This window comes from Schistocerca piceifrons, chromosome 8, assembly GCF_021461385.2.
Source record: "Schistocerca piceifrons isolate TAMUIC-IGC-003096 chromosome 8, iqSchPice1.1, whole genome shotgun sequence".
Classification (NCBI taxonomy): Eukaryota; Metazoa; Arthropoda; class Insecta; order Orthoptera; family Acrididae; genus Schistocerca; species Schistocerca piceifrons.
In genome coordinates, this window is record NC_060145.1 from 55,130,928 (window position 1) to 55,157,334 (window position 26,407).

Sequence of the window (26,407 nt, forward strand, 5' to 3'; positions counted from 1 at the left end):
GTATCTATTGCATGTATGCAAAGTAAAACTCCAGAATGAGATTTTCACTCTGTAGCGGAGTGTGCGCTGATATGAAACTTCCTGGCAGATTAAAACTGTGTGCCCGACTGAGACTCGAACTCGGGACCTTTGCCTTTCGCGGGCAAGTGCTCTACCAACTGAGCTACCGAAGCACGACTCACGCCCGGTACCCACAGCTTTACTTCTGCCAGTATCTCGTCTCCTACCTTCCAAACTTTACAGAATACGACTCCCCGCTATATCCTTTCTTTCAGGAGTGCTAGTTCTGAAGGTTCGCAGGAGAACTTCTGTAAAATTTGGAAGGTAGGAGACGAGATACTGGCAGAAGTAAAGCTGTGGGTACCGGGCGTGAGCCGTGCTTCGGTAGCTCAGTTGGTAGAGCACTTGCCCGCGAAAGGCAAAGGTCCCGAGTTCGAGTCTCGGTCGGGCACACAGTTTTAATCTGCCAGGAAGTTTCAAAGTAAAACTGCCTGAATACCTCCTCTTCCTAGCTATCTTCTTGCCAACTGCCAGTTCCCATTCCCCACCACCCTTCACCCTCCTCAACCTATCTAGTTCCTCCTTTGCGCACTGTAACTGCACCTGAAGGGCACAGATCTTGCGCTCCTGCTCCTCTACTAACTTGTTTGTACTACAGATTCTACATTCCCAGGAGAGGATCTCCCTAAAATGACCACTGGCTTCCCCACTGCATTCCCCCCAATGAAAATACTTTGAACAAATCCCACACCGTAATCCACTACTCACAAACCTACGACAGAGACCACACTTTTCACTCATGGTAAAATTTTACAGTTACTGAAAAAAATATACGTCTACGTTACCAAAGTTCAGTTACACCAGTAGAACTATTTAAGAACTAACAATAATGGTCTCGAAATTCTCTGCCTACTAAGAAAGCAGCTACTTGTATTAATACGAGGGCAGTTCAATAAGTAATGCAACACATTTTTTTTCTGATACAGGGGTTGTTTTATTCAGCATTGAAATACACCAGGTTATTCCCCAATCTTTTAGCTACACAACACTATTTTTCAACGTAATCTCCATTCAATGCTACTGCCTTACGCCACCTTGAAATGAGGGCCTGTATGCCTGCACGGTACCATTCGACTGGTCAATGTCGGAGCCAACGTCGTACTGCATCAATAACTTCTTCATCATCCGCGTAGTGCCTCCCACGGATTGCGTCCTTCATTGAACCAAACATATGGAAACCCGACGGTGCGAGATCGGGGCTGTAGGGTGCATGAGGAAGAACAGTCCACTGAAGTTTTGTGAGCTCCTCTCGGGTGCGAAGACTTGTGTGAGGTCTTGCGTTGTCATGAAGAAGGAGAAGTTCGTTCAGATTTTGGTGCCTACGAACACGCTGAAGTCGTTTCTTCAATTTCTGAAGAGTAGCACAATACACTTCAGAGTTGATCGTTTGACCATGGGGAAGGACATCGAACAGAATAACCCCTTCAGCGTCCCAGAAGACTGTAACCATGACTTTACCGGCTGAGGGTATGGCTTTAAACTTTTTCTTGGTAGGGGAGTGGGTGTGGCGCCAATCCATTGATTGCCGTTTTGTTTCAGGTTCGAAGTGATGAACCCATGTTTCATCGCCTGTAACAATCTTTGACAAGAAATTGTTACCCTCAGCCACATGACGAGCAAGCAATTCCGCACAGATGGTTCTCCTTTGCTCTTTATGGTGTTCGGTTAGACAACGAGGGACCCAGCGGGAACAAACCTTTGAATATCCCAGCTGGTGAACAATTGTGACAGCACTACCAACAGAGATGTCAAGTTGAGCACTGAGTTGTTTGATGGTGATCCGTCGATCATCTCGAACGAGTGTGTTCGCACGCTCCACCATTGCAGGAGTCACAGCAGTGCACGGCCGGCCCGCACGCAGGAGATCAGACAGTCTTGCTTGACCTTGCGGCGATGATGACACACGCTTTGCCGAACGACTCACCGTGCTTTTGTCCACTGCCAGATCACCGTAGACATTCTGCAAGCGCCTATGAATATCTGAGATGCCCTGGTTTTCCGCCAAAAGAAACTCGATCACTGCCCGTTGTTTGCAACGCACATCCGTTACAGACGCCATTTTAACAGCTCCGTACAGCGCTGCCACCTGTCGGAAGTCAATGAAACTATACGAGACGAAGCGGGAATGTTTGAAAATATTCCACAAGAAATTTCCGGTTTTCTCAACCAAAATTGGCCGAGAAAAAAATGTGTTGCATTACTTATTGATCTGCCCTCGTACTACTACAACACAGCCGATACCAATATCAGCAACACTTCACAATATTATTAGCTAAAACCAAAAAATTAACACGACCACTGTACCACTAAGCGAAGTTAAAACACTAAATGTGTGGTCAACACATAGCTATCCCGCCCAAATGTCAGTTTACGAGACCGGAGCCGCTACTTCTCAATCAAGTGGTTTCTCAGTTCGCGTCACAAGGGCTGAGTGCACCCCACTTCCCAACAGCGCTCGGGAGACCGGATGGTAACCCATCCAAGTGCTAGCCCAACCCGACAGCGCTTAATTTCGGTGTTCTGACGGGAACCGGTGTTACCACTGCGGCAAGGCCGTTGGCAGTTGCAGCAACCAGTCTGTGCAAAACGCAGTGTAGACGCGCCTTCTGATCCCAGACACGTACAAAGAGGGGCCAGAATGTTACCTCGTGTCCAAATAGTTAAGCTTGACGTAATGGCACTACATAGCACAAATATTACAAATTTTTATTCGTAGTGGTGAGCAAGTGAAGTACACTTCATGCCACAAGTATACCGTTCACAGAGTCACTACATCTTGCACACACTGTAAGCGATCTTCTTGTGTGTGTGTGTCTGTGCGCGTGTATGTATGTGTGTGTGTGTGTGTGTGTGTGTAAAAGAGAGAGAGAGAGAGAGAGAGAGAGAGAGAGAGAGGGAGCAGTATCCAAAATGAATGAAGACTGACTCGGCCCTGTTCACTTTTTATGTTTGTTCGGGTTACCAGTATCGACCTATTTTTCATATCCGACATCTAATTACTGCCGCGCGGGATTAGCCGAGCGGTCTGAGGCGCTGCAGTCATGGACTGTTCGGCTGGTCCCAGCGAAGGTTCGAGTCCTCCCTCGGGCATGGGTGTGTATGTTTGTCCATAGGATAATTTAGATTAAGTAGTGTGTAAGCTTAGCGACTGATGACCTTAGCAGTTAAGGTCCATAAGTTTTCACACATATTTGAAAATTTTTGATCGTCTAATTACTGCCAAATTCGGCTCTTCTACAGGGAGAAGATTCAGGCGTTTGGCATAGTTTTAACTGGTTGTTCACTCTGCTGAAGCGCTGCCCTTCGCAGTAGTTAATTATTGGATCTGAGGATGACCTGAAACAAAGGCCGAAAGGGGTTATCAATATAAACCTGAAAAAGTAGCCTGAAACATCCCCCAGGCTGTGGCTAAGCCATGTCTCCGCAATATCCTTTCTTTCAGGAGTGCTAGTTCTGCAAGGTTCGCAGGAGAGCTTCTGTAAAGTTTGGAAGGTAGGAGACGGGGTACTGGCAGAAGTGAAGCTGTGAGGACGGGGCGAGAGTCGTACTTGGGTAGCTCAGTTGGTAGATCACTTGCCCACGAAAGGCAAAGGTCCCGAGTTCGAGTCTCGGTCCGGCACACAGTTTTAATCTGCCAGGAAGTTTCATATCAGCGCACACTCCGCTGTAGAGTGAAAATTTCATTCTAGAAACATCCCCCATGCTGTGGCTAAGCCATTTCTCCGCAACATCCTTTCTCTCAGGAGTGCTAGTTCTGCAAGGTTCGCAGGAGAGCTTCTGTAAAGTTTGGAAGGTAGGAGACGAGGTACTGGCAGAAGTGAAGCTGTGAGGACGGGACGTGAGTCGTGCTTGGGTAGCTCAGTTGGTAGAGCACTTGCCTGCGAAAGGCAAAGGTCCCGAGTTCGAGTCTCGGTCCGGCACACAGTTTTAATCTGCCAGGAAGTTTCAACCTGAACGGTGTCTGTCTTCCTTCATTATACACTCTAAGGAAGAATAACGACGCATAACAAAAGAATTATCGAATATGACGGAAATCGGTAGATGTGAAGTGCATGACCAGACAAACAAGAAAAAATTGGATGATTTATTCAAGAGAAACAGCTTCACAAATTGAGAAAGTCAACAACGCGTGGGTCCATTTCTGTGGTTTACATAAGCAGTTATTCGCCTTGGCATTGATTGATGGAGGTGGTGGATGTCCTCCTGACGGATATTGTTCCAAATTCCGTCCACCTGGAGCGTTAGATCGTCAGAATTTCGAGCTGATTGGAGGGCCATGCCCATGATACTCTGAACTTAGTTTGGGAGAGATGCAGCGACCTTGCTGGCCAAGGTATGGTTTGACAAGCTACAGAATCTCTCGCCGAATATGAGCAGGCATTATCTAGCTGAAATATTATTTCGCTGTGCTCTAAGGGTGCCGCGGATGATAACCAAAGGGTTCCTGCTATAAAATGAAAAATCACACTATCACTCCTTGAAGTCAGGCCGTATGTTGATAGTCAGTTGGCATGCACTGCTGTCTGGGGCGTCTCCAGACATGTCTTCCTTGGTCATTTGGATTCCTTTCGAAGCGGTACTCATCACAGGTGACAATTCTGCTCCACTCGATGAGATTCCAGGCCGATGACGTGTTTGCCACACGGCCCAATAACAGGGTGTGATGGTCGTAAGTGCCATTTCTTTCCATGTCAGGAACCATTCAGTTGACATCCACGTCACTCTTGTAATACAGCGATACGTCGACGATATTCTACGTCCCATACCGTTGCTCTTCGTGGCAAACCATCCGGGGATTACATTTTAGCAAGATAATGCCCGCATGCACTCGACGAGAGTTTCTACTGTCTTAGTGCTTGCTGAACCCTACCTTAGTCAGCACGTTCGTCGGATCTCTCCCAAACTGAGGGCATTTGAAGCATTCTGGGCAGGACCCTCCAATCTGCTCGGGATTTTGACGATCTAAGGCGTCAGTTGGACAGAATTTGGCATGAGAGTATCCAACAACTCTACACAATTCTATCCATTAGTGAAAAGCCGATTAGTTGCATGCATGAGGGCCAGAGGTGGACTAACACGTTCTTGACTTTCTCAATTTGTGAAGCTCTTTTTCCTTCGAGTGTGATCCAATTTTTCTGAAATGTCTGTGCATGTACATCATATCTATCGATTTCGATCCCATTCTACATCTACATGGATACTCTGCAAATCACATTTAAGTGCCTGGCAGAGGGTTCATCGAACCACCTTCACAATTATCTATTATTCCAATCTCGTATAGCGCGCGGTAAGAATGAACGCCTGTATCTTTCCATACGAGCTCTGATTTCCCTCATTTTATCGTGGTGATCGTTCCTCCCTATGTAGGTCAGTGTCAACAAAATATTTTCGCATTCGAAGGAGAAAGTTGGTGATTGTAATTTCCTGAGAAGATTCTGTTGCAACGAAAAACGCCTTTCTTTTAATGATGTCCAGTCCAAATCCTGTATCATTTCTATGACACTCTCTCCCATAATTCGCGATAATACAAAACGTGCTGCCTTTCTTTGAACTTTTGCGATGTACTCCGTCAGTCCTATCTGGTAAGGATCCCACACCGCGCAGCAGTATTCTAAAAGAGGACGGACAAGCGTAGTGTAGGCATTCTCCTTAGTAGGTCTGTTACATTTTCTAAGTGTCTTGCCAATAAAACGCAGTCTTTGGTTAGCCTTCCCCACAACATTTTCTGTGTGTTCTTTCCAATTTAAGTTGTTTGTAATTGTAATACCTAGGTATTTTGTTGTATTTACGCCTTTTATATTAGACTGATTTATTGTGTAGCACTCACGTGGACGACCTCACACTTTTCGTTATTTAGGGTCAACTGCCGCTTTTCGCACCATTCAGATATCTTTTTTTAATCGTTTTGCAGTTTGTTTTGATCTTCTGATGACTTTATTAGTCGATAAACGACAGCGTCATCTCCAAACAACCGAAGACGGCTGCTGAGATAGTCTCCCAAATCGTTTATGTAGATAAGGAACAGCAAAGGGCCTATAGCACTACCTTGGGGAACGCCAGAAATCACTTCTGTTTTACTCGATGATTTCCGTCAGTTGCTACGAACTGTGAACTCTCTGACAGGAAATCACATATACAGTCACATAACTGAGACGATATTCCATAAGAACGCAATTTCACTATGAGCCGCTTGTGTGGTACAGTGTCAAAAGCCTTCCGGAAATCCAGAAATACGGAATCGACCTGAAATCCCTTGTCAATAGCACTCAACACTTCATGTGAATAAAGAGCTAGTTGTGTTTCACAGGAACGATGTTTTCTAAACCCATGCTGACTGTGTGTCAATAGACCGTTTTCTTCGAGGTAATTCATAATGTTCGAACACAATATATGTTCTAAAATCTTGCTGCATATCGACGTTAACGATATGGGCCTGTAATTTAGTGGAGTACTTCTACTACCTTTCCTGAATATTGGTGTGATCTGTGCAACTTTCCAGTCTTTGGGTACGGATCTTTCGTCGAGCGAACGGTTCTATATGATTGTTAAGTATGGAGCTAATGCATCAGCATACTCCAAAAGGAACCTAATTGGTATACAGTCCGTGAGTTCCTTCGTGGTGCGTCGTTAATTTTTTTTATTTTTATCTTTATTTATTTTTTATGTTAGAGTGTAGTGAAAGTTCTTTACGGTATCTTCACACGTAATGTCATCGGTTATGAAAGATCCAAAATTCTAGCGTTTAATGATGTTATCAAACAGTGATCCTCTATGCAATATTTGTATATTTTATTTTTTCTGATCCGGCAGACGAGAAAATAATGCTCTTCCTGCACAGCTGCCATTACAGCCTCGAGAGAACGAAGAGCACCATTGACACGTACTTCTCGCTCAAAACAACAGCGCCGGAATTCTTTAGCGAAAGAAATCCTGAGAACGAAGAACTGAGGCGAACTGCCAAGATCATGTAAGTACCGAACACAACATTAAATGCTTTAATTTAGGAAGACTGGATCACTGAGGAAATAATATAATCAAATGATTTAGTTCCCGCTAGAAAACTTTGAATCTACAATGAATAATCTGAAAGAATGAAGTGATCAGGATCCATTATTGAAAGTGGATCTTCGTCTTTCGCGGCCAGCGTTATATTTACTTAGCCATCCGAGTTCGCCAAATGATAACACTAAAAATAATCAAACCAGGTTAGAAATACTGCCAGACTGGAGACTTCACTTGGTAAAACTTCGACGATGGGAAGCAAAGCCGCGCGGGATTAGCCGAGCGGTCTCGGGCGCTGCAGTCATGGACTGTGCGGCTGGTCCCGTCGGAGGTCCGAGTCCTCCCTCGGGCATGGGTATGTGTGTGTGTTTGTCCTTAGGATAATTTAGGTTAAGTAGTGCGTAAGCTTAGGGACTGATGGCCTTCGCAGTTAAGTCCCATAAGATTTCACATACCCGGTGATTAAAAAGTCAGTATAAATTTGAAAACTTAATAAACCACGGAATAATGTAGATAGAGAGGTAAAAATTGACACACATGCTTGGAATGACATGGGGTTTTATTAGAACAAAAAAAAACAAAGTTCACAAAATGTCCGACAGATGGTGCTGGACAGCAAAACTGCTACCGTGACGGGTGAGACGTACGCCGATATGTTACAGAATCGCATCATCCCCAGCCTGGCTGATAAACACCTGCTGGAACGTACGATGTTTATGCAGGATGGCGCTCCAGCCCATATTGCTAGACGCGTGAAGGATCTCTTGCGCGCGTCGTTTGGTGATGATCGTGTGCTGAGCCGACACTTTCGTCATGCTTGGTTGGGCTCCCAGGTCCACAGACCTCAGTCCGTGCGATTATTGGCTTTCGGGTTACCTGAAGTCGCAAGTGTATCGTGGTCGACCTACATCGCTAGGGATGCTGAAAGACAACATCCGACGCCGCCAACGCCTCACCATAACTCCGGACATGCTTTACAGTGCTGTTCACAACATTATTTCTCGATGGTGGACATATTGAGCATTTCCTGTAAAGAACATCATCTTTGCTTTGTCTTACATTGTTACGCTAATTATTGTTATTCTGTACAGATGAAGCGCCATCTGACGGACATTTTTTGCACTTTTGTATTTTTTTGGTTCTAATAAAACCCCATGTCATTCCAAGCATGTGTGTCAATTTGAACCTCTCTATCTACATTATTCCGTGATTTATTCAGATTTCAAATTTATACTGACTTTTTGATCGCCCAGTACATTTGAACTTTTTTTTTTTTTTGGGGGGAAGCAAATTTTTTGGTTTCGAATCTCTGCGAAGCATAGAGGATTAATCGTATTAGGACGTTGCAAGTAAGGTACAGGTAGATCATCACCTCAGCCGATGTTTAAAAAGTGCTTTCATTTTCATTACCGATCGTTTTCACCAAACATCAAAAGGGTGCTTCTAAGGATCTTCTTATAATTAACGTTTCTGCTACAAGTCACGTTTTTTATTTTGTGCAAAATAAAAATAAACAAATAGTGACTGGTAGCAGAAAAGTTATTTACAAACAAGTCTACAGTATTATGTAAGAGAGACACACTTTAAGATACGATGGGACTTCTAAAAGTAAGTTACACATTATCATGGCAGACCAAGTAACTATTAGTGAATGTTGCACTGCTCTTTAGAGTGACATAGATTCATGACACTATTTTCCATCAGTCAATTCTCTGTAAAAAACGGTCGACTGGTTCTATCAATCTTCCGATTCCTCGACTCCAGAAATCAGCTCCTTGTTCGCGGAGCCATACGAGAACCAGTGCGTGAACGTCCTCAGAGTCGGAAAGTCTGCGATTGTCGCAGAACCGGTTCCTCGCCTGCGTGGACATTGTTGTCTGTGGGTGCTGTCGACGATCTTCTTTCACGATGAGCATCGCCCACGGGTGAGCTGCCATGGTCAAATTGTTTGGACCATTTCACTACAGCTAGACGCGAGACTGCATTTGGTACATACAGCGACAGTAATTCACGATGAATCTGTATGTTATTTAAACGTTTTTTCCACAAGAATCGTATTCTCTGGTGCATTTCAATTCTGGAGTACGTTTCTAGTTCCCTCGCCATTTCACACCCTTACTGTGACGTATTTGTCATCCTTATCGCAGCATAACTATGTCTGCAGGGAAACTATAACATGTACTGTACTGTCTTCTAACAACGCGCCACCTTTGTTGCGCGATGGCGCTTGTGTGGGACTACATCGTAGCTTACACAGGATAAAAATAAACTGCAGATGGAAATCCATGTCCGAAACGATCATTCACCAAGGTAACAGTGTATTGCATTCATAGGAAACAGGGCCTGTCTACATAGCAACTAGCCTCTTCTTCTCCATTGGGATCAAATGACCCTGAGCACTATGGGACTTAACTGCTGAGGTCATCAGTCCCCTAGAACTTAGAACTACTTAAACCTAACTAACCTAAGGACGTCACACACATCCATGCCCGAGGCAGGATTCGAAACTGCAACCGTAGCGGTCTCGCGGTTCCAGACTGTAGCGCCTAGAACCGCTCGGCCAGCCCGCCCGGCCATTGGGATCGTAGCAGTTGGTCGCGATCAGTGAATAACAAACAACATAGCTAAAACTGTTCCGCCTACTGTCCATCAGCGTACCAAGTCACGTTTGCTGCTGAACTGGTGGTCTAGTGGCAGGCGCCGGCACCTATAACTTACACGCTCTGTAACGTCGTTGGATGACGTTCCTATCATCGATTTGTTCCTCAAGCCACCCGCTACAACCCCTCGAAGTTTATCGCAACTTTTCTGGTACACCCTGTATATATTTTAAAACTAATTACGCAACCTGTGGAGGGTTAAGCCTTATTTCATCGATTGTGCACCATCTTGTACTTTAAAGTGGTAGAAGATCTTCTAACATGGAACATGTGACATTTGCAAAGGAACTGAATTTCTTTAATGCCTTAACAATTTTACCTAGCTTGAATATGGAAATCTGTGTTACATTTCAATAGCTTCTATTTCAAAATTAACTAACAGCTGGTTTTTGATAATGCTTCTGCGTAATTTTGCTTCACTTTTTGATTATGGGGATGGGATAGAGTAATAATATAACAATAAGACTGTTAAATACAGTATTGGCAAAATTTTCTCGATTGCTGCACGTTTAAATTTCAATAGATTATTTATTCCTGGATCCATTACCATGTTGTACTTTGGAACACTTTAACACATTTGTAAAAACCTAATTTTGCTGGAGTAGCTTTTGTAGTCTCAGGAAAACACTGCAGCTTATTAGAACTGAATGCTGTCATCAAAAAAGAGAGTACGAAATTATCTACCTGTATTACAAACGTGGCTGTAGGCGAAAGTCTTGATTTATAATGGCTGTATGATCAAAATATGTTCAGACATATCCGAAAGAGCAAATACTTCATATAGACAGGGTGATTCAAAAAGAATACCACAACTTTAAAAATGTGTATTTAATGAAAGAAACATAATATAACCTTCTGTTATACATCATTACAAAGAGTATTTAAAAAGTTTTTTTTCACTCAAAAACAAGTTCAGAGATGTTCAATATGGCCCCCTCCAGACACACGAGCAATATCAACCTGATACTCCAACTCGTTCCACACTCTCTGTAGCATATCAGGCGTAACAGTTTGGATAGCTGCTGTTATTTCTCGTTTCAAATCATCAATGGTGGCTGGGAGAGGTGGCCGAAACACCATATCCTAAACATACCCCCATAAGAAAAAATCGCAGGGGGTAAGATCAGGTCTTCTTGGAGGCCAGTGATGAAGTGCTCTGTCACGGGCTGCCTGGCGGCCGATCCATCGCCTCGGGTAGTTGACGTTCAGGTAGTTACGGACAGATAAGTGCCAATGTGGTGGCGCTCCATCCTGCTGAAATATGAATTGTTGTGCTTCTTGTTCGAGCTGAGGGAACAGCCAATTCTCTAACATCTCCAGATACTGTAGTCCAGTTACAGTAGCACCTTCGAAGAAAAAGGGACCAAAAATTTTATTGGCTGAAATGGCAAACAAATGTACAACTAAATAAAACTTTATAGCTCCCTTAATTCGCCGACAGATAGTGCTTAGCTCTGCCTTTTGTCGTTGCAGAGTTTTAAATTCTTAAAGTTGTGGTATTCTTTTTGAATCACCCTGTATAGTTAAGGTGAGGGAACACCACACTCAAACGCGAAATGCCACGAGTAATGAAGATAATGGGTAAGGGGCACTACATGAATAGTGTGTGGATAAGTTGAGAATTGCGTCTGACAGGTGGCGTGCCAGGATAGTCCGTGCAATGCCCACTGTGCCCAGACGGTGCAGTGGTCAGCGCATCTGCCTAGTGAGCAGGATATCTAGGTTCGAATCGCAGTCTGGCATAAATTTTCAACTTTCTTGACGGTTGAAATCAACGTCCACGAGCAGCTAATGTTATTAATTCCATTATGTCTGGAAAGTATTCCACGGGACAACCCTGGTTTTCATTTCATTTTTACTCTCTTGTTTCCACTACATAAATGGTAGCAGAACAGCTTCATGAATTAATGCCTCGGTGAGGCTAAATGTTCTGAGCTGAAGCTGTTACAAGAATTTTATTATCTCATTATACTGCAATACAGAATGTATGTCATGTCGTACATTCTCGAAAATCTACCGTCTTTCAGTCACACTAAGGGACAACCTTTGTTTGAAACGCAAACGTAGTATCATCTTATTCAGAAGTATAACAATTGTAGTGGCAACCAGAGAATCCTATAATGTTCCTACCACAAAAAATAATAACAAGGAGTTAGTGAAAAATAGAAGCTATCGTAGCTGTGGCGTTAGTAGCTTTACCTTTTAATGGAGCATATCAATAAGAGCATACGCCATCTCATTAAAAGCATCTGGTAACCAATCAGTGGCCATTAATATGGGGTGTGTTCACCCTTTTCCTTTATGTCGTCTTGGTCTGTTCTGGAGGTACTTTCGGAAGTCTCTGGATGCCTGTAGAGAAACTGGAGCCCATTCTTCCACGAGAACGGAAACCAGAGAAGATGATGATGTTAGAAGTTGGGGTCTGGAGCGAAGTCGACGCTCTAACTCACCCCAAAAGTGTTCATTGGGTTCAGGCTGGAAGTCTGGGCAGGTCAGTCAGTTCCATAATTGTTACTGTCCACAAACGAATCCTCACAGATACAGCTTTGTGACAGGGTACATTGCCCCTGAACTGATCCTCTAATGCACGCTGTACACAAAGCTGTGAAAAGTGTCCGTATCTTTCCGCATCAAAAATGGGACTGCACCATACCGCTCCTCCGTGCGTAGCTGTTGGCACTACACATGTTGGCAGGTAATGTTCTCCAGGCGTCCACCAAATCCTTCCATCGGACTGCCACAGGGTACAGCGTCATCCATCACGACAAATCACTCGTTTCCACTCGTCCATTGTCGAGTGGCGTCGCCCTTTACGTTACCTCAAGCGTCGCTTATCATTTATGTCAGCCGGGCTGCTGTTAGCTCTTTCGAACTCACGAGTGGTACCTTCCGTCGATTTTATGTGATTTTTTTGTTTTTACAGCCGCCCTCCAGAGTGCTCGAAAGTCCCTGTCCGTCAGTAGATCAGGTCATCCCATCATCAACAGTGTTCTTGGTCAGCTTTAGATGATTTGAAATGCCCGTGCTGGATTTGGTACTCAGGAGCATCCAAAGACTAGTCCACGTTCGAATCCATTGAGCTCTCTTGACCAACACTTTCTCCTGTTGTTTCTTCTCTGCTGGGAACACAATACTACCCGCATCCTTTTATACTGGTCTATTCGCCTCTCGTGACATCTAGCGGTCAATTCTACATTCTGTGTCGGTGTCCGGATACTTTTGATAAGACTGTGCATGGTATGGTTCAATTAAAACTACCCTCTGCCATACACTAGGCAAATTTTCTTGTTCTTAATCACGAGGACAACCAGAACGACTAGATTATTTATACACAAGAAAATTTTAGCTAAGCGTGGAAACAAAATTCTGTCTTGTCTTAACAGGGTTTGTTGCACAGAATGTAAATGTAGACTTTAATCAGTTAACCATAAAACTGAGGAAATATAACAGAAGTTCGATACTTATAAAGGTTTGTTCAATAAACGTTATATTTTTCGCTTTGTACATTCTTAGGCCATGGCACCATCGTGCTAAGCTAAAAAGGGCACAAATATCCTGAGTAAAAGGTGCTAAAAGACTCAAATAGTAGTCGTAATTCTGTCAGCAAAGGACCTGGAAGAGCAGCTGAACGGAATGGACAGTGTCTTGAAAGGAGGATATAAGATGAACATCAACAAAAGCAAAACGAGGATAATGGAATGTAGTCGAATTAAATTGGGTGACGCTGCGGGAATTAGATTAGGAAATGAGACACTTAAAGTAGTAAATGAGTTTTGCTATTTGGGAAGCAAAATAGCTGATGATGGTCGAAGTAGAGAGCATATAAAATGGCAAGGAAAGCATTTCTGAAGAAGAGAAATTTGTTAACATCGAGTATAAATTTAAGTGTCAGGAAGTCGTTTCTGGAAGTATTTGTATGGCGTGTAGGCATGTATGGAAGTGAAATGTGGACGATAAATAGTTTAGATAAGAAGAGAATAGAAGCTTTCGAAATGTGGTTCTACAGAAGAATGCTGAAGATTAGATAGGTAGATCACATAACTAATGAGGAGGTACTGAATAGAACTGGAGAGAAGAAAAATTTGTGGCATGACTTGACTAGAAGAAGGGATCGGTTGGTAGGGCATATTGTGGGGCATCAAGGGATCACCAATTTAGTATTGGAGGGCAGCGTGGAGGGTAAAAATCGTAGAGGGAGACCAAGAGATGAATACACTAGATTCAGAAGGATGTAGGTTGCAGTAGGTACTGGGAGATGAAGAAGCTTGCACAGGATAGACTAGCATGGAGAGCTGCATCAAACCAGTCTCTGGACTGAAGACCACAACAACAACAATTCTGTCACTAGTGATACACCCGTCTGTAAAGCAGTCTTACTAAAATTTCTATAAATAATTGACTGACTGTTACAAAAATAAAAAGAAATGTTATTTCTGTATTTTAGTTTTCACTACTCTTTTACAGCGAGTATTGTGCGGCTTGACTTCAACTGGTAGATGTGACGTTTAATTGCGCCATGAAAACAATCTGTCTTTGCAGACAAGTCAGCCCGTTCCCACAGAAGACTCCAGAAGGCTACCGGATAATTTTCGGGCGGCTGCTCAACACAGACCCTAGCCAGTTCGATCTTGCTTCTGCCATCAAGTACCTGTTTATGGTCATCGACGCAGTGCTTAAGGAAGATGGTCTGATCCCTGGGTTTATAATTGTTTACGATATGACGGGTGTCTCCCTCGGTCATCTGACGCGGATCAACATCGCAACAGTCAAGAAGTACTTCATGTATGTTCAGGTAAAATAGTGGTTCAGTCACCATGCTGAAAGTTCTTTAGTCGAGATGTACCAATAACCATCTGCACCTGTGTTTTTATGTGTATGCATGGAGGTCTGTTTGACTTGCATGATTCCATTCTGCGCCGTCGCTTTGAAACGTCCCCTTTGGAAAATTATAAATGACTGTGCTGGTAAACCTCTTACGTTATTTGGTTTTCAAACAGCTGAGCAAAACTAAACGTACTCAGACATTTCTCTCTTTACTTATTCTGATCAACAGTAAACTGACACAATATATATATATATTTTTTTTTTTTTTTAGCGCAACGCAGTCTGACTTTCAATAATCCCTACAGAAGAATGGCCCTGACTAACAATAACCTATACCTTTCATGAATCACTTACCTCACAAATATCTTCGTTATTCGAACTAGTGCAATACAACGAGCGCCAATACTGCCAGCTAAATAGAAAATTCTAACTACTGAAGGCACTAACTACTGATAGGCATAGTCAGCAAATGAAAGATTTCAATAGGGAACAAACAATGTATTTACCTTATTAGTGTTCAAAAGTCATTTTATATATATATATATATATATATATATATATATATATATATATATATATATATATATATATATCAGTTCATGACATCCAGTTCTTACGAATTTCCTTTTTCTGGCAGGCACACGTCCAGATCGTCCGCTCTGAAATTCTGCCAACTCTCTCCCCACATCCACCACTGCTGGCGGCTCACCTCCAACTGCGCAACGCTGAGTGTTCACATCCAACTGCCCAACACTACAATAGCAAATATTCCAACAATGCAAATCAGCCACAGACTGTATACAGCACAGTCAGTGATTTTCATACAGAGTGCTACGTGGCGTTACCAACATAAAAACCTAAACAGCCTACTTACATAGAAAACTTAAACAGCCTACTTACAGCTTTCCTTGACATTCTACATGGAAAGTCAAGGATAGAAATATACGAGGGGCGTTCAGTGGGTAATGCAACACTTTTTTCTCCGCCAATATCAGTTGAAAAAATACGAAATTTGATGTGGGACATCGTGGAATATTCCCGCTTCAGTATCTGTAGTTCCATGAAGTTCCGATAGGTGATGGCGCTATACATAGCCTTCAAAATGGCGTCTGTAACGGAGGTGCGTTCTAAACAGAGAGCTTTCGTTGGGTTTCTTTTGGCGGAAAACCAGAGCGTCGCAGATATTCATAGGCACCCGCAGAATGTCTACAGAGACCTGGCAGAGAACAAAAGCATGGAAAATCGTTGGGCGAGGCGTCTGTCGCGCAAACCTGTCCGGTCTCCAGCGTGTCGTCCAGTCGCACATAGCTGTGACTCCTGCAGTGTTGGAACGTGCGGACACTCTCATTCGATGTAATAGACGGATCCCCATCAAACACGTCGCTGCTCAAACGGACGTCTGTGTTCTCAGTGCTGATACAATCGTCCACCAGTTGGGGTACTCAAAGGTGTGTGTGTGCTGGGTACCTCGCCGCCTAACAGAAGACTATAAAGAGCAACGAAGGACGATCTGTGTGTATTTGCTTGCATCTTAGGAGGCGATCGTGACAATTTTTGTCGAACATCGCCACAGGCGATGAAACATAGGTTCATCACTTCGAACCGGAAACAAAACGTCGGTCCATGGAATAGCGCAACACCATCTCTCCTCCAAAGAAAAAGTTCAAACCCGCACCCTCGGATGGTAAAATCGTGGCGACGCTCTTCTGAGAATCTGAACGTGTTATCTCGTTTGACGTCTTCTTTCATGGTGCAACGATCAACTCTGATGTGTATTACACTACCCTAAGGCAGTTGAAGAAACGACTGCAGCGTGTTCGTCGCCACAAAAAGAAAACGAATTTCTCCTCCTTCACAAGTCTGTGCAGCCAAGAGGAGCTCACAAAACTTCTTTGGACTGTTCTTCCTCATCCACCCTACAGCTCGGATCTCGTACCTTCCGACTTCATCTGTTTGGCCCAATAAAGGATGCACTCCGTGGGAAGAAGTACGTAGATGATGGGAACGTTACTGAAGGAACAAGATGTTGGTTTCGAGGTGGACCTGTAGAGGGGTACCATGCGGACATACAGGCCTTCCCAGTAATATGGAGTAAGACCGTCGCATTGAACGGAGATTATGTTGAAAAATAGGGTTTTGTAGCCAAAAGATTGGGGAATAATATGGTTATAGGAATCCTCTATAAAACCAACTTGCTTTCAGAAAAAAGTGTTGCGTTACTTACTGAACGCACTTTGCATATTGGTCTTCTCTAATTGTGCAAAGTAAGGAATGAATATTGGCCCTGCTGTATTCTCCCGAATAGGATTCCACTCAATCACTTATTTCGATTCTGGAGAAATACAAAAGTGAAATAAAGATCATTGAAATCCTTAAGAGTAACAAGACCTTATCAAAACATTTAGTATTTTGACAACTACTTGACAGTATATGTATTCATAGAGTTCTTTACCATCATCAACATTTCTGTCTTCTCACAAAATAAAGGAAACTGAATAAAACGCTGGGACCTAATTCAACATTGACAAAGACTTCGAGGGACATCACTGCAGAAAGGAATCGATACATGGACAAACATGTATTTAACAGAATGAGATTTTCACTCTGCAACGGAGTGTGCGCTGATATGAAACTTCCTGGCAGATTAAATCTTTGTGGCGGACCGAGACTCGAACTCGGAACCTTTGCCTTTCGCGAGCAAGTGCTCTACCAACTGAGCTACCCAAGCACGACTCCCCCCCCCCCCCCCCCCCCCCCCCCGGCCCCCGTCCTCACAGCTTTAGTTCTGCCAGTACGTCGTCTCCTACCTTCCAAACTTCACAGAAGCTCTCCTGCGAAACCTTACAGAACTAGCACACTTCGCAGGAGAGCTTCTGTGAAGTTTGGAAGGTAGGAGACGAGGTACTGACAGAACTACAGCTGTGAGGACGGGGCGTGAGTCGTGCTTGCGTAGCCCAGATGGTAAAGCACTTGCTCGCGAAAGGCAAAGGTCCCGAGTTCGAGTCTCGGTCCGGTACAAAGTTTTAATCTGCCAGGAAGTTTCACGTGTTTAACAACCTGCCAGAGCCTACCCTGTCAATCCCATGTATCGACACTGAGTTATACAATATTTAGAAACCTTAATATGGTGTTTTTAATGCTTTGGGTGTTCTATTCAGTGTCCTCGCGCTTGAACACAACGCACAGAACTTTCGTAAAACCATGTTGTTTTGTTTGAACAAACAATCGTAAACAATAGATGTGCATTTGACCCGTCGGTTGTGAGCAGGCAGTGTTAAGTAGTGGATCTAGGAACGTAGTCTGTCGACCCTGTATAAAAGTGGCAATGGAGTCACAGCTCTAAGTCAAGTGTTCAAGACATTCACCAAAATGTTTTAAATAAGACAAAAATGTTTGAGAAACCTGTTCTGCACACCTTGACTCTTTCTTTGGGCTGTTGTTCAACTTGCACGTCGCATTGGCATCAGTGTCGGTTATGTCGCCGAAGCGTTCACCTTTCTTGTCAGTTTCTGTGCTTTGTAATTCGGTGGTAGGTTCATACTGATAACACAAAGCCTCGTCAATTGTGACGATTTTCTTTGCAGACAAGAACAGTCCGCATTTTGCATTTCAGTTAATTCGTGGCTGGCGCCAACGCGTCGTTTTGTTCGGGAGTCCAGGTGTGCAGAACAGGTTTCTCAAACACTTTTGACTTCTTTAAAACATTTTGGTGAATGTCTTGAATACATGATTGAGAGGAGTGACTCCATTGTCACTTTTATACAGGGTCGACAAACTACGTTCCTAGATCCACTGCTTAACACTGCCTGCTCACAACCGACGGGTCAAATGCACATCTATTGTTTACAATTGTTTGTTCAAGCTGCCACCGTAATTACTGCGCTGACATTCCTTATAGGCCAGGAACAAAATCAGTTTCGGAACTTTTTGGACGGACATAGTATTAACACTCCTCTGCTACGGTGGTTTCAGATCACACATATACTACTGTTGGTTCGGATCCGACCATAGGGGGATAAGTGAATATGTGTACGTACCTTATCGACTGACGAGGACGTGCCCTTCGACGAAAGCGTGGAGCGCCCCCTACGTTAGCCGTGGCACGAAATGTAACTTTGAACTGGGTCGCATACGACCCGCCTTAGTAGAGAGGGGTTAAATGTCACGTAGGTCATGTGGCGGAGAACTTGCTCTTAGGCAATTCCTTCTACTCCATGGAAGATCATAATCTTTACAAAACTTCGAAAATTTTATTTTTTAGATTATTTTCTATTGTAATTAGAATTAGCACTGTAATACAATAATCTTTCGTAATGTTAAGTCGTATAATCGTATTGCACTTAAGTTAAATGAAATAGACACCTTTAACTTCTCTTCACATCTCAGAGACCACTCTCCATGGGACCCATGGAATGCGAGTAACATAATGTAAAATGCAATGTAAAAATAAGCCCTATACAGGTCTTCGATGTGTGGATCGGTGGCTAAATTACCAAGTGCTGAACTACAAATCCAAAGGTTCATGGTTCATTTCTCAGCTGATCCTATGACTTTTTTTCTGTCAATAAACGCTTTTATCACTTCTGGCAACGATTGGGTAATATGAAAATTAGTATGAAGGCTTTCACGACCGGATGACATATCTTCTGGTAAACATTCCGGGATGTAAGGTCGTGGTCCATGAAAGAGTTTCATGGACCACGACCTTACATCCCGGAAGGTTTACCAGAAAATATGAAAATTGCTAGGTTCTGTCGTCATTCAAGTTAATATGCGGATCCCACTAGTTGGGTAACTCAGTTTGAAGACCAGAGGAAGACGAGTGACATTTCTCCTAAAATACGATGATAACTGCCAACTGTCTTATCGTTTGAGGATGGCTTTGCCTTTGTTAATGTCCTCTGAAATTCTGTATTCAACTTACTTTCGGATCCGAAACGCAAGGTTAGATTAACACATTACAGCATGCATATCCGTGAACAGCGTGAAGTGAAAATTTCTGTTGGCAGCCTTGTGGAAGCTGTTCTCCGCGAGTTTCGCAGTACAGATATAGGGCCATACAAAAGTATCATATGAAATGAAATGTACGTTGTTTACTTCTTTTCCCGCTGTGCTCTGCAAGAACCATGGATTGTGTTTCATGTAATATAATACTAAAGTACATCGTAACAATACATCTTGCAAATGTTAGTACTATTTCCACATATTACAATAAAATATCACTGCCAGGTCATTCTAAAATGTCTTATAGGAAACCTGTGTCGTTATTGTCGTTCAAGAACGCGTTAAGAATATTTAAAATTTAATTTAGTGTGGTTGCTGAGTATACCTCCTAATACTGTCGTTTGTGTTTATTGCAGGAAGCAATTCCACTGCGTAGGAGAGGAATCCACGTAATAAATGTGAATTCTGTCATCACCAGTATTATGAGTATAATTAAGCCTTTTATGAGTCAGGAGCATATGCAAGCGGTAAGGTTTTAGTTTACTCAGAAATTCTGTGCCACAAATGTTCGGATATTAAAAGAAATATTGATAATGCAAGATTATTAATGAGCCTACTCATTGAGAAATATAACTGTAATGTAGTTTCAGATGAACAGCAGATGGATAAAGTGGTGGATTTTCTGAAAATTGTGTCAGGCGACAATCTAAAATCTTTCTAATTGTCAACCGCCCTTTACAAATAATATAATCTATCTTTCACTGAGGATAGACAGCCATAAACGTAGTTTACATGCACTGTTTATCAGAGTCTGCAATAATCTACATTTTGACTCCTTCCACAGACCCAAGGATTATCTCACATGATAAATCCAACATAAGACGATGTGATACTAAATGAACTAATATGAAAATGATGTTATCATAGGAAATCATTTATCTGAATAACAAAGGAAAATAGCAAGGAAAAGAAAATTTAATGTTTTACTTTGCTTTTCAGCTACATTTTCACACATCGAACAACTTCGAAGAATTTTACAAGCATGTACCACAAAGATTAATGCCAAAGGACTTTAATGGAGAAATGACCTCCTGTGATTCCCTTCACAGTAAGTACAGAAAACTTACAGTGGATAATTTTTCAAATTCCCTTCCTTGTCAGTGATGTTCCATGGCAGTAGTGCTTAGTTGAATATTAACTGATATCGTTATGTTTATTTTTATAGGTGAAACAATAAAAAAACTAGAAAGCTACAAGGATTGGTTCCACGAGGAAGAGTCCCTAAAGTCAGATGAAAGTAAACGTGACATCAGAAGTGTGAATTTGAGTAACGGCTACAGTACAGTTGGGTCATTCAAAAAATTAAATATAGACTGAAATATACAGCTTACATGAATTATGCGCAGCTTCTGACTGCACTCTGCTTTATTGTGTACTTTCGTAACAAAAGCTTCTTTGTATCCAGAATGAAACTTCTTTGTACATTAGAACATGACTTAATGGAATTTATTGGCAGAAAAACTGCAATCATTCATCATTGTTTCTCATCACTTGTGTAAATATTATTTTAAATAAGGTGTCTTGAAGTAAGATACATTCTGCAAATTCTCTGGCTCCTATCCAACATAGGATTAAGATTTTAAATTCTAACTGTTAAATAGAGAAGAACACTGTAACATCGGCTGTAGTTAATCAGGCAATACAGTTTCAGAGATGTGCTTTCTGTAGACAGAAATTATTATGTGCATACTGATATCAGTAAGTTATCTTTGTAAGAAGCAGAGTTTTTACACCAAATATACACATTGTTATCCTTCCTTTCTGCAATGAAAACATTCCCTCCATTTAAAAACTACAGACAGTGCAACAATCTTATGGCTATACTTTTGGCAGTTATAGAAATACTTTATAGAATATCAGTAATAAATCTGGTAAATATCTTAGTTTTTACGTGTTAATCTACGTTTTCTTTGTGGGATCTCACTGTGCATTGACTGAATTAATAAGTCATAAGTGAGAGATTTATTGTTAAAGTCAAATTTACTGTCACAAAAATTAAATCTTCTCTCAAGACGAAAGATAGAGACTGAAGAGGAAAAATGGTCACTCGCCTTTTTGTGCCTGCTAATTTCAATAGACGATACACTGTGATTTTTATTGTTTCCTTGTGTCACTTCTCAAATGCTCCCGCAAGAGAAAAATAAAGTAGACAGTAAAAGACCACAGCATGCTGATAATTTGAAAGGTACATTTGTATGTGCTTTTTGGGTGTTCCTGCAGTTCTATTGCCTTATTAGGTCAATACAATTACCTCCAAAATGGGGATTGCCTACCAAGAATTAGTGGAATTCAGGAAACTGTTTTAACTATAAAAGTAGGGCTCTGAAATCAAAAATCTGATTGCCCTAATTTTTGAATGGAGCATCAGCCTTAATCAAAAGAAACGATACACGTTTCGGTCTTTTTCTGTATTTTTTCAAATTGCTGTGAAAGTAAGTGTTTAATCGAAAAAGCCAAGATTTCCAGAAATATAGAACGCTAGATTCTGCTATAGAAAAGCTACGTCAGAAAGTGGTAATGTTCATTCGTTTTTAAAACACTCGTTTCGACGCTGAGAATTGGTCAATTTGACGCAAAAATTTTATAAGAGAAAAGTTGTAAAGCATCAAATTCTGTTTTCAGAAAGACGAAAAAAGTGACAAAAAAACCTGGCAGGTAAGTACTTATCGTCATTATTCAGTCGTATGTAAAACACAACGTCAGCGAGCAATATAACTTTCTAATTTTCATTAAATGAGTTTCTCCTGCATTCACATTTTTATTTTTGTTACTATTACATGATCCATAAGCCCAATTTTCATGTTGTCTTGCACAGTGTAGCCTCTTCTGCCTATTAATAGCCGTCACTAATGGTTTCTTAGCCTTCACACACCCGTTCAGGTGTCTTTTCACAGTACTTACACCCACCGACTTTTCCGTATTACGGTTGACTTCTGCTCTTAAACTGGCACTGATTTGAGCGATCACGTTTACTTGTGACTACCGCATATTTGTCATCACTTTTTGATGTGACTTTTGGCCTAACCTTTCGAGGTCGGTCCATATGGTGGCCAGTATTGTCGCATAGTAAGACCGCCTGCACATAGACATAATTGCATAATGTTTTCTGCTGAAAGCTCCTTTCTTCATCTCATTATCAATGTTTAAACTAAGCACTTACTGAAGTTCACATTTTGCTACCCTGTGCATAACTAAATGCTATTTACTTACCTGTAACAGTGTTTACAGATTTGTTGACGTCTTATGAACGTCATCTAGTGAGGAAAGATTAAACGGGGTGTACATAAAGTCTGGGAACACTTTCAATTATTTATTGTACAAGAACCAAACATTGTACAGATATACATATGTCATTTTGTAGAGAAACTCTGATGAAAGTTTACTTCCAAGTACACCGCCACAGCATAGTTCGGTAATTTGCCGATAGTCAGCGCTAGTCGCAAACATGGCGAGTTCAGGTGCGGAGCGAGCTTTCTGTGTGTTGGAGTTCGACAAAAACAAGTGTGCTACAGCTGTTCAACGGATGTTTAGAACCAAGTACGGTAAGAAGCCACCAACAAAGAAGGCCATTTACCACTGGTAAAACAAATTCTTTGCCCGGCAAAGAGAAGCAGACTGCCACAGTCGGCGATGCCAAGCTCGGACGAGTAGGACAAGAATTCGATTACTGTATTGACGTCTGCCGGGTCACTTATGGTTCGCATATCGAATGTTTATAAAAAAAAAACTTTCAGAGTTTCTCTTCAAAATGCAATATGTATGACATCTGTACAATGTTTAGTTCTTGTGCAATAAATAATTGAAAATGTTCCCAGACTTTATGTACACCCTGTATTATGCCACCACAATACAAAATCAGCGGCATGCAGTGCTTGGAACCTGAACAGCATAACAACGGAAAGTTATGTTTTGAACGATTTCATTTTTAAAAACATGTAACACTACTCTTAAACGTTATATTGAGCATGACACTGGGGAAACAATATACTTATTCGAAAACTTTCGAGTGGTAGTGTAGTGTATCATCATCTAATTTAAGTTTTGCTATTTGAAGTCAAATTGAGGCTGAGGTACATTTTATAGCGTTCTTAATGATCGCGGTAACATAATTTAATTTGCAGTGTGAGGTGTTCTAGACTCTGAGGAATATGGAGATTCTGAGGTGAGAATTCGCGGTATTCTTGTAATTTATTTATCGGAGATACCGGAAACTTATTTTCATGTGTGTAAGACGATCATGAGCACAAACCAGCTCCAGGGTATTTATTAAACAGAATAATTTCATGGAATGCTGTTAAGGGGACCACACCCTGCCTATCTAACCCATGTTAATTCAGGCAAGTATTTGACCAATTTCTGAAAAAACAATTTGATGCAGGACCTTAACATTTTTCTTGTATGTGTCATGATGCTAATAGAGTCCACTGTACTAAAATCTACTTTATCCATCTTATAGTTTTAAGAAATCCTATTTTTAAATTTATTAACAAAAAATATTAACTTTTTTCAACAGAAAATATTTTTTGTGATCTTCCTAATGGGGGAATATTAATGAATGTAGTACCAGAGGTGAATTTTTATGTTATGCAGAGTCTCTGAAAATTTCATTCATTTATCTATGATAGTTTCTGATATAATGGGGCATATGTACTGAAAATTTTAGTTTGCGGGAAATTGACTTTAAAGAAAAAACTTTTGAAATTTGTTACTTACAGTTAATTAAAACTGTCCTGCTGCATATGATGGCCCTTCTTTGGCCTCTAGCAGGTCTTCCAGCTTCTTTTTCACCTTCCTGGATGTTTGTCTTGCTTTCTTGGCCATATTAGATGCAGACCTGTCTGCATTGGCTATCCTCATTTTATCGCAATGTTGCAGCCCAGTGACCATATTTTCACCAGGTTTAATTCCCAGCATTTTCAGTACCCAACAATTTTTAATATTACCGCAATTGAATGTAATAACAGCATCATGAACTACTAGTTTCATTGTATGCATGCCTACAAATACAGTTTTAGGAAGGCGGTTCCAAATTACATTCATTTGGGTTCTGTGTCTACCCACGCAGACATTTCCTTAGAAGGTCAGGATGAGTCAAGTCTCTGAAAATAGGTTTAATTGCTGTAATAACAGCAGCAGGAAGGGAATGCTGGGGAGAATAAGATTCTCCAGTTGCTTGAGCCCTATTGTATTTGCACCACGAATTTTCCTGATGCACACAATCGATGACATAGCTTATCATCAGTAGAGAACTTGTGGGAGAATATGGCCCAAACATCTCTCTTCACTGCCTCCAGATTTTCTTTATTTCTCCTAATTGCCTGCCCATAGTATACCTGCAAGTTTTCTATTTCAGTTTTAGTTAACAGACCCTGTCCGGTCTACAATTTTCCTGTCATTTCAACAGCTAGATTTCTCAGCCTTGTTCCCAAACGTTTTTTAACATGGCCTACACATTCTATTTTGCTAATAATGGCATCTGCATATGGCTTAGAGTTCACCACATTGTTGTATGCCTTACTGTGACCATCGCCCAAATATTTGGTGTACCGTCCGCCTCTTGTTTCTACGGAGCGATGTAATATTTGTTGTACTCCATGAACTTCCATACCACCACTTGTTCCTCTAAAATTAGCCACACAGTTGTGTTCTTTATATTCATTGACTTTACAACATTTGCAATATTTAGACATTATCTCCACATCTAACACTTTACTGGTGTCTACACTCATGGTAGTCACTACTCCACTCATAGAAGTATGCCCTCTTTTCTGCCAACTTCCATCAAGTGCAGCTGCAATATCCGAACATCCATCATTTTCTTCCGCTGCTTCCCTAACAGCCAGTTTCGTGCTTTCCTCACTGAGTTCACATACAACTTTCTTTAATATTGCAGTCAGTTTTTCAAATTTATTTGGTGGTTGATGTAAGTTCATTACTGAACAAAATGTTCTCCCTGCAGCCATGCTCCTGCCAATGGACTGTAAGGCATAAACTAATCTAGTATTGATTTCATAAGGGCCACTTGCATCTGGTTTCGAAGAACTCATAAATGAAATCACATCTGAACAGCGAACGGTCTACCCGACGGGAGGCCCTAGCCACACGACATTTCATTTCATTTCAGTGCAAATTAAATCCAAAGCAATTGCTAGGCCTTTTCTCTCACTCGCACTCTCACAAATTTTCACTCTCTGTGATTCACCACACTGTCTACATTGTACAAATTTAGAAATTACATCTGATAATATTCTCAAATTTATAATAATGTTACTGCACCCCTTGTCACTTACAGTAATGGTGAGAGCTTCTTTAATGATGCAGTTGTTGAAGAATTACAATTAGAAACATCGTTGCGAGGCGACATAACCTCTTGTACAGAAATCTTTCTAAACTTGTTTCCTCTAAATTGTCGTTTCTTGAAAATGCCTTTACGTTTCGTCATCTTCAATAAACACAACAGAGCACATGTAAACAAGCACTGCAAACGTAAGTATAACAACTACTCGCAATCACACTTGAACAAAACGAACTGCGTGTTTGAAAGCGTGTTGTTTCCAGACAGCAGAAACAAAAGAATACCGAACGTTGCATTTCAAGGATAGCCAACATACTCGGGAGTAAAAAAAATCCCTAACGTGCAATTTAGGGGATATAAAGATCTAAAATGTATGCAGAAAAATGGGTGACAGAGAAGTGAGCGTGGCACATAAACACACGTGGTAGGAAAATGCTCTTTAAATGCTCGAAAAAAAATTTTTTCAGCAATCTATCGAAATTTCATGAAAACCGAAAATCGATTTTTTTCCACCTGAACCACGGTGTGATCCCCTTAAAAGAAAACGCGAAGACTTGGACGA

At 41.6% G+C, this 26,407-nt stretch overlaps 1 protein-coding gene and 1 pseudogene across 1 annotated transcript in view; one reads left to right on the plus strand and one right to left on the minus strand.

Moving 5' to 3' along the window:
• The window catches only part of LOC124711914 (alpha-tocopherol transfer protein-like), a 54,421-nt gene extending 33,114 nt beyond the window's left edge, over window positions 1-21,307 (plus strand). Inside the window, exons 2-6 of the mRNA XM_047242168.1 lie at window positions 6,871-7,027; window positions 14,262-14,514; window positions 19,907-20,017; window positions 20,490-20,598; window positions 20,716-21,307. Coding sequence (XP_047098124.1) covers window positions 6,871-7,027; window positions 14,262-14,514; window positions 19,907-20,017; window positions 20,490-20,598; window positions 20,716-20,867 — 782 coding nt within the window. The 3' untranslated portion in view covers window positions 20,868-21,307. The remainder of the gene's footprint in view (window positions 1-6,870; window positions 7,028-14,261; window positions 14,515-19,906; window positions 20,018-20,489; window positions 20,599-20,715) is intronic.
• On the minus strand, window positions 2,504-2,621 carry LOC124712832 (annotated as a pseudogene).
• Window positions 21,308-26,407: the final 5,100 nt, after the last annotated feature.